Source organism: Arvicanthis niloticus, chromosome 2, assembly GCF_011762505.2.
Source record: "Arvicanthis niloticus isolate mArvNil1 chromosome 2, mArvNil1.pat.X, whole genome shotgun sequence".
Classification (NCBI taxonomy): domain Eukaryota; kingdom Metazoa; phylum Chordata; class Mammalia; order Rodentia; family Muridae; genus Arvicanthis; species Arvicanthis niloticus.
The window spans coordinates 37,171,890-37,181,221 of NC_047659.1; the positions used below are offsets into that span (position 1 = coordinate 37,171,890).

General features: G+C 43.1%; 1 protein-coding gene across 2 annotated transcripts in view; it reads right to left on the minus strand.

Annotated features, from left to right (window-relative positions):
• Rbms1 (RNA binding motif single stranded interacting protein 1) overlaps positions 1 to 8,158 on the minus strand; it is a 205,330-nt gene extending 197,172 nt beyond the window's left edge. The window contains exon 1 of one of the 2 annotated variants that reach the window (XM_034494257.2): positions 7,766 to 8,158. In XM_034494257.2, coding sequence (XP_034350148.1) covers positions 7,766 to 7,840 — 75 coding nt within the window. In that variant the 5' untranslated portion in view covers positions 7,841 to 8,158. The remainder of the gene's footprint in view (positions 1 to 7,765) is intronic. The other variant, XM_034494260.2, reaches the window with a different exon arrangement.
• Between the last annotated feature and the right edge of the window lie 1,174 nt (positions 8,159 to 9,332).

Below are 9,332 nucleotides of genomic sequence, written 5' to 3' on the forward strand. Positions count from 1 at the left end.
CCCCTGCACAAATTTACTTCTGTTGTCAAGTCAAAACCATTATTGTTGACAAAAACACCTAGCAGGGGAAATGGTGTAATGCCGAGGCTAACATAGATGTAAGCGTATGACAGGAAAATCATTTTGGGTAATATTTATATTTCCCCCTGCCAGGAATCTCAGGTTAAAGACATAGTTGTTCAGTGAAGGCACCTACCCGTGTGTGCCATTCTGAAGAGTCAACTTTCCAACTCGGAGGAAATAGAACTGGGGTTTTGTAAAATAAGTCCACGCTTTCAGAGCTTGGAAACTAGTCCCTCAAGACCAGTGAAATGACTTAGGGCAGGCATCTATGAAATGGTCTCATTTTGTTGCGTAAAAACGTTTCTCGGAAAACCCTTTGTCTAGGACCCAGGAGCTCCAACTGGGTAACACATGTCCAGGGAGCAACCAGTGGAAGGATGGGTCCTGGATCCCATACAGAGTCAAGCAGAAAACCATACGACTCCTACAGCACTTGGATCTATTTACAGAGGTGAATAACAGCTTATCTAAAATAAAGTCAGAAAATGACCCCGTAAAATGGCTGTTCACAAAAGACCAGGAATACTTTTGAAAGCAATCTCTCAACCATGCTGGCTTACACGGGATAGCACCAGTGCCTACGATACAGGCAGAGATCTAGTTAGAAACATTTAGAACCCTAAATTTGTTTTCTTCCTTTTTCCATAAGCACAGCTAATGGGTTGGGAGAAATAAACATTGCTTTAAATAAAATATAACAATACAAATAACATTTCTGTACGCTCATTATGTCGTCATTTAAAGATTACATTACCAGCCTGCCACCACACTAATAGGTTGGCTTAACAGCACATTTGTAAGCAGAACACTGAAAATAATGTAAAATAAAGTAATCGAGTATGGAATTTTTAAGGGACGGAGTTAACATAGAGTACAACAAAATGTAATTCTTTTAAAATTCAAAGCGCCCTCAAGAGACTTACAAAGCAAAGGAGCAAAATAAAATAAAGCTGATTATTAATTCAAGGAATTTCTATTCATTTATTTAAAACCCAATTTCTTTCTAAAATCCTCAGATTAGTGGTAGCTTCTCATGGAACTCTACTTTTCCTCACGAAAATCCACATGAATTTTTAATCCCATATAGATCTCAGTACCTTCTCTGTCACTCAAACCATTGGCTGGAATGCTGGTGTCTAGCTGTGCTATATTATAACGATCCTTACACTGTGTCTCTTCTGTCTTCCTGGTGTCTTACAGTGTGCTAGAATCAGGGAGCAGATATTCCCCTCCCTGACACATCCTACCTACTGTCAGAGGATAGACACTGGGTTCACTCAGAAGCACAATGAATGGGCAACATGCAATTTACCAACAGGCAACCAGCTGAAAACGTAACCTAATTTCAACACACATATATTATGGCCACTGTAGGACATCATGTACCAGATGACGATTTTGCATGCTTATGATGCCAGTTAGTTGCATATTAGCATACAATCTCTCTTTGAGAACCCATATCTTTAGTCATTATCCAGAGAAGCCTTTTTCATCATTGTCTTCTAAAATGACAGATGCATCCATTTAAGAATTTGCTAAAAAGATAATGCAGGAGAGACAACAACCCTCACTATTCCAGATTTGCTGAACCAAGAGGTCAAAACATCAGTCTCTCCTCTTTAATCCCTTTTTTTTGTTTCTTTCTCATCATTTCAACATGCTTACCTTCCTGGGATTGGTTGAAAAATTAAAATAATAAAGATGGTAAGGAGAATATCTACACCAAGCAAATATGAAAAATTAGATTTTGGATTATGTTTAGTTAGTTGTCGGCATGGCAATCAGACTTTGGATACATTCATTGGCTGTTGGCATGGCTACCACAACCCCTCTCACTGTCCCTCTCAAACCTACTGGACTCAGGCATGTTTAGCTTCCAATATGGAATCTGTGCATGTGTCTGGCACATGTGGGTCTGAGAGGCCATTTTCTGTGTGTCACCTGCTTCAACTCCCAGTTCTGTCACCTAAAGAATGTTTTCATGAAGCCCTGCCAAGTTCAGCTTCCACTATTTATTCGTTAAAACGAGATAGCAGAGGAACGAGAACACTTCAATCCACCCTGTACAGCATCCCTGAGTCCAATGTTCAACTTTTGAATATTTACCTTGACGTTCCACCAAATATTATGGTGCTGCGTTTAAGTAACTGACGTCATTCTATGTTTCCGTTTCAATAAGCTATCTTTCATTGAAAAAGGCTCTTCCTTCAGGACAGCTTGATACATTCTCTGGTTGTTTTTATTTAACTATCACAATGAATGAGATTAAAAATAAAAACCCTATTCTCTGGATTCAAGAGCTAGATGGATAAGTGCCAAGTTTAGGATTACATAGTGAGAACTATGACTCTCAACATTGTCAGCCTCAATGTGTGTGTTAGTTGTTATGTACTAGATGAGCAGATGTTTTTTGCCAAGTCTGAAATTCCCCCCCCCCAAAAGGAATTTTCTGTAAAATTAAGCAGAAAACATTCAAGCAGGGTTGGTAAAAGAGAGTAGCCCAATGGTTGACGTCCAGGTAGGCTGTTTTACCAACTCACTGTGTGGCATCTCCTTAAAGTACCACAGTGACATTTTTGCTAGCATCCATGTTCTTGACTGTATATTTCTCAGACACACACTCAGGAGAGAAGGGGAGAGGGGAGAGAGGGAGAAAGGGAGGAAAGGAGGAAGGGAGGGAGGGAAGAAGAGAAAGGAGAGAAGGACACTTTGGGTTGTGTAAATCATTGACCCATTAATATACAATTCTTTTTAGGGTTCTAACTAAATTCACAAATCATTTGGAAAATTTCACTAAAGGAAAAAAGTACATGAAAATACAAAGCTCAATAAAACAGTATTCCTTTCCTTCCTTCTTTCTTTCTTTCTTTTTTTTTTTTTTTTTTTTTTTTTTTTTTGGTTGCATGAATAATACTAGTTCACCAGCAGTATTTATTCAGCACCTACTGTTTTAGAAATCAGGGGCCTGGAACCAGGGAAGTCCTTGTGTCTTTGAGGACAGGGTTCTAAAGGGATTGTGGTACTGTGCTTAGAGAAAACAAACCTAGTTAAACTGTGAGTGCCCAGGGCAAAACAAACTAGGTAAGGGCTCACTCTTCCCCATGAGCACAAACAAAGTCTTAGTCATTCACACCATTCCTATGGAACACTTAACTTCTCTGTTCTAGATAGACCTTTCTCATAGATCTTTATTGGATAATGCAATATATTTTTAAAAAATAATTTGCTTCCATGGATATTATTTCTTAAATAAAAAGAAAGGAAAAAAAAAAGAGGAATTTTCTATTTAGCTAAGAGATCTATAACTTAAAATTCTATTAGGTTATAACTTCATTATTATAATAACTTTATTATTAGGTTGTAACTTCAGGGTTTCAATAAACCATTAGACAAATGACAGTCACAGTACATATTAGTAAAGGTGCCCCAAAAATGTATTCCATGGACATTCTCTATATTTGAATGTAAGTTCCACCTCAACACTGCCAGATATTGGAGGAGTGTCTAGCGTAGTGATCAGTGCTCCTTCCTCACACATCTTCCCCTGTCTTTTCTAGCAGCTTAATGTTTCCCTCTCAACCCAGAGCTAGTAAATATCTACATTCTGCAAAACTCTAAAGATACCTGAAGGAAAGGGTGCAATGATGTTGCTTTATACTACAGCCTTACTTTTAACATTTCCATAACCTTGAGTCTTTCATGCCATGTCTAGACACTCAAAATATCCTACAAGGGAAATCAAGTTAGCACATCCGTGTGAAATGCTGCATTTCTTCCCGCTGATGTATTTAAGTGACCTTTCCTCACCTGGTAATGGCGGGCAAATCTTAAGACTCACTCAAAGCACCCAAGGCTTGTGTCCTTGTAACATCACGTCTTCCTAGTTACAGTTGCTACTTTTTCACCTAGAATCATGATCTTGATTTCTAGAACAGACAGATTGCTTGGCATAATATATACTGACTACAGATAAATAATGTTTTAAAAGTCCAGTGAAATGGTGAAGTGTATGAAAGAGGCTGAGGTCGGAACTGTTTGGTCCCTGCAGCCTTAATTAGTGGAATTCAAAATTACTTTATTTCTCACATTTTGAGCCTGAGTGTAGACATATCCTATGGTCTCCATTTATACAAAAATCATCTTAAAATAAAATTATTTTCCCTCACCAGCAATCATCCCTTTAATACAAAACATTTCATTAGCACAGAAAACATATGCACAAACTAGAAGCTTTTGATACATTTTAGAAAACTGTACACTAAAGATATATGAATAAAGATTACTATATGTATCATGTTGCCTTCAATGGGTACAAAATATCCAGCAAGCAATATAAATTAAGGAAAACATATATTTCTCTTTCTTCCAAAGAGGAGTGAATTTTGTTAAATCCTCATAAACATTTAAATATTTGCTTCAGCAGTAATGTATGTTCTGATCTCTCTCATGTACATTAGCTATGATTCGTTCCAGAGCTGCCTGTGCAGAAGTGAAATTCCTATAGCCACTGGCTGACAACTTGTACATAAAAATCTTATTATGTACAAAGTTAAAATGTTAATCAAAATTTCCTCCCTTCCTTCCTTTTCTCTTTTCTTTCTTTCTTTCTTTCTTTCTTTCTTTCTTTTTTTTGAACAGCTAAAACCTGTAGCACAAATTTAACTCTTAATGCTATCCAGTAAGTCATTTTAACATCTGGAATATTCTTTAGAACAGTGTGTTTACAAAGTTACATCAAAGGATACTTCAGACTGACTGCCAGGTGATAAGGTAGACCTGCTGAAATAACAGGACACTGGCTGAGAAATTAACCAACAAAACAAAACAAATCCAACCCCATGGGATAAAATGGGGTGCTCCACTTCCGTGTTACTGTAGGCTGAGGCATGATGGATACTTTACATTTTATGCCTGTCCAGGCCTGCTTTCTTCTCAGAAGCCTCACGTGAACCGGATGCTCCCTGAACCGGATGCTCCGCACAGATGCTATTACCTTTTCTTTCTGTCAAAGCATGATGTACACCGATGTAGTTGTTGGCTCTAAATATTATTTTCTTGATTGCAAAATGAAGAATTGATGCATTTTATGGGAGTGTGTTTTAAAATAAATTTGCCAAAACAGCCTCTGATTCGATTAACACGAGAAGCATTCGACATAGGCAACGTTTGAAAGTGTGGTAATAACATTTGTTTTAAGGAACTTTTTAAAATTGATATTCACCTAGTCCTCTGATGAAATACATCAAATCTATCTATTCCTTCATGATCCAACAAAAACATTTCTACTTCTTTAGAATTTCAGGTTAAAATACATTTTTAAATAACTAACCTACCACTCCTTAGTTTTTGCACAGCTTTCAAACAGAAGTTCACAACAGCTGGAACTAGCCAAACATATCAACATACTTTACAGAGAGTGACGTATTCTATTTCTGGAAGGTCAGAACACACACAGGCAAGCATTAGCACAGTAGACAACAGATTCTCCATGAGTTCATTAACTCTTCAGGTAAATTATGATTGTTATTAAACCAGAAGTCAAATAAAGTCTCCACATTTCTCAATAACTTACACTACCACCATCTTACCAGTGACTACAGGAAGGAGAAAAGGGGAGGTGTATCCCCGACTCTGACTCTGGCATCTAGAGCTGCATCTGGTCTCTTTGTATTTTTGGAGACACTCCTTTCTGAACTAATTATGACACCTTTACAATAGGGAGTTTAGATTTAATTACCAAACTTTTAAAACACCGCATTATATAGGTCAAGTGAGGACGCACCTATCTCCTGAAACAAAGGGACTCAGAGTAATAAGATTTCAAATTTCATAGGAGAAACAGCAAAATATGTTTTGAGACTGTCATTTACTGTAACACAAATCAATATTAAATGCTTTATGCAGGAAGCATACTTTCAGAAAATGGGCCCTAAAGCTTCCTGGGATCCAGCCCTAATTACTCCAGCAGGCTTTTGCCGTTTGTCTCTCTCTTCAATTATTTACAGGGGGGAAAAAAGCCAAATGGCATTGCATTAGCTGTATTAAATGCTATGTAGTTGGTTTCTAACTTACTAATGGTACATAAAAATTACTAAGGTAAATGTTTCATAGAAACATGGCCTTTTTTCCCCCCTTCTTCACCTGAATGTGTGTATTTATTATTCATGGAGTTAAGTGTTGAATAGGCTTGTCCTTCAGGCACCCAAATGCTGCATAATTTAAATGAGTGCATCAAATATATAACACACCTAAAAGGTAGTGCATTGATTACAAACAGCTCGTGAGCAAGCGCGTGTGCGCGTGTACACACACACACACACACAGAGATGAACAGTAGTGCACTTGCAGTTGCTAGCACCTTACAGATCTCTGGTGATCGAAGGTAAGTAGCGAATCAGGAGAGCAGCAACGAGGCCTTTGGGTGCTGGGAAATTTCTGGCCTCTGCTGACAAGTCCTTTTTACATGGACAAACATTGAGCTACGTTGTAGGGATAGGGCAACATGGACCACACACATTGAGAGGAAGAAAAAGCTTTCAAGGTTGAAGCATAAATTCTTGGTACCAGGTCAGCAATGACCATCTGCCAGCAAGCAACCTCCTAAAGAAAGTTCAAACACTGTATCCATACCTGATTGTTTTGTGATCTAGAGGGACATGCTAGGTGTTAACAGCTGAAGGAGGCTGCTGTACCCACCGTCACCTTCTCCCTTCCCTAATTGTGGCAGATGATTCCAGGACGGTAAGATGCACTTTTCGTGAACCTTAATAATTTTTAAAATTAGCTTAGGAGACATCAAACTGTTGTAAAATTAGCATAGGCCCAGGGTCTCTGGAAAGCCAGCCACAATTTGCCTGCCTACATGTCATCGGCGGTCCTTACTCAAGAGTGTGCCACTTTTGAGCAGAACTGGAAATCACTCTATGGTAAACACGTAAGGCAGTTTAAAAAAAAAAAGAAAAGTAAATACAAAGTCACTTCTTTCTACTCATCGAAATCTGTCCATTGTCCCTCCCATGTAAAGGCTTCAGAGAAGATTAAAGGGGACATCAATGAATGCGGAGTGAACTTTGGCCACTTCTCTACCCAAAACACCAGCGTAAAAGTGGAAATCAGTAACCAGGTGAAGTGCCACACCGCACAAAGATCAGAGGCGAGGGGCGGGCGCACAGGGCCCGAGGCGGGGAGGAGACGGTCCTGGCCCCCTCCGGCTACATTCGTCGCGCGCGCGGGAGCTGGAGGGTAGTCCTGCGGGGCGGGGCGGGGCGGGGGGCTGCGCGCCACTCACGGGGACCCCACAGTTATTGCCCGTAGGGCGAGGCCCTGGAGAGGTCTGAAAGCCGTGCCACCAGGAGGTCCTGCCTCGGGCCCCAAGCGTCGGCCCGCCGCCAACCCCGGACTGGACGAGGGGGCGCCGCGAGGCCGCGAGACCCTTCCCTCATCGCTGGCCAGGAAGGGGCTGGCTGTCCTTTCCTGTCTAGTCGCTCCCCCCGCTACTCTCTGTAACCGGATCGCCGCGATCGGCTCCCCGGGAAGCCGCCGCCCCGCGCGCAGCCCGGCTCTGCCCAGGCCAGCGCTATAGTTAGCAACCCCAGCACTTGCGCCCGGAGGCGGCAGGGTCGCCGTGCGCCCCTCCCCAGCCCGGGCCAGCGTGCGCCTCCGCGGTCCCCTCCTTTGGCGACCCTTCCCCGTACCTCCTTACCTTGGCTTGCAGATACTGGGGGTAGTAATAGGTGGCGTACTGAGGGTACATCTGTTGTTTCCACACTTTGCCCATGAAGCTGGAAGGAAGCCTGCCGTGCAGGGTCGCCGACACTTTGGGTTTTCCAAGTCCCGATCTCTCCTGCCTCTCCCTTTCCGGAGGCGGCGGCGGCGGCTGCCTCAGCGGCTGCTGCTGCCACTGCTCCACCTCCCAACCGGGACCAGACGACGTCCTCCTCCTCCACCTCCTCCTCCTCCTTCTGCTCTTCCTCCTCCTCCTTCTCCTCCTCCTCCTTCCAGGCAGACAGAAAGACACTGCAGAGCGCAGAGGACACCCCGGACAGGGCGCTCCCAAGGAGTTTCCTCTGGGAGCCCGACTGTGCCTGAGCTGCCAAGGGCTGGCGCTCTGGCCGCGCTGCGCTCCGGGAGCAGGCTGAGCCCAGCTAGGAGTGATCAATACAAGTGGAAAGTACGGCGGCGGTGGCGGCTGCGCTCGGTGCCAGGCGGCATCTGGGGTGGGTGCGCCCGACAGCGAGAGGGGAGAGGGGCTGGCTGCCGAGGCCGCGGGGGAAGGGCGGCCGGGGGCGGGGCTTGGGCGCCGCCGAGCCCGGGACCCGCTGGAGGTGAGGGCTGACTTTCCACCACTCCTCACCTCCTAGGCTCTCAAGAGAACGCACAGAATCTCTGGAAGCGGCGATCGCTTTGTGTCCAGGGTGGGAATAGGTTTGAGAGACCCTGCTTAAGAACTGCCGAGAAGGCACCTCTAGCTTTTCCGAGTTTTTAATCTTCGTAAGTGGGGGAGGGAGGGAATGGGGGAAAGAGGAAATCTGATAAATCTCTCACTTCCCCCAAATTCCCGGACGGGTGATTTTTTTTTTTCCTCCCCACAAAGGAAAATGCTCTATTGTCCAACCACAAAGCTGGAGCCAGGACACCTGGGTTCTGTTCCACCCACACACCAGGTCACAACACTAATTTTCTAAGTGACCTTGGGAAGGTTAGTGTCCTTTGGTTTGGTTTTCCCAGATGTGAAACCATACTCTTTGCGTAGACACACACACACACACACACACACACACACACACACACACACCAAACTGGCGGGTCCGTCTAAGGGAAAGATGCCAAAAAGAGGAAGAACGTTATTAGAGGACACAATATAGACATCAGCTTCTCCCTGCCTTTTCTAATGCTGCCAGACAGTCTGTCAACTCCCACTCAGGAGCAAGGAAACTCCCTGAGTTTGGAATATTTTAAGGCCATTTTGAAAGTCACGCTGGCATATTGTTGCAGTGTGCTTCGGTGACACATAAAATCAATCTCCCTTTCTGCTTCTCTCCATCTCCTAATTGTCTCAGCTCTAGACAGCCCCAGACGAGCAGCGGTTCAGTTCACTACATAACTGGATATAATTTAATGGAGTTAATTGGTCCCTGAAGTTGCCTGCAGAAGACTTTTATATTCTAGCTCAAAAAGAGACAATACGAAATGTACAATAAGATGGGGAAGAAAATGTCCCTAAGTTGGTGTCCTTGCCCGGCTGATAAAAGACAAGGAGAAAAACATTT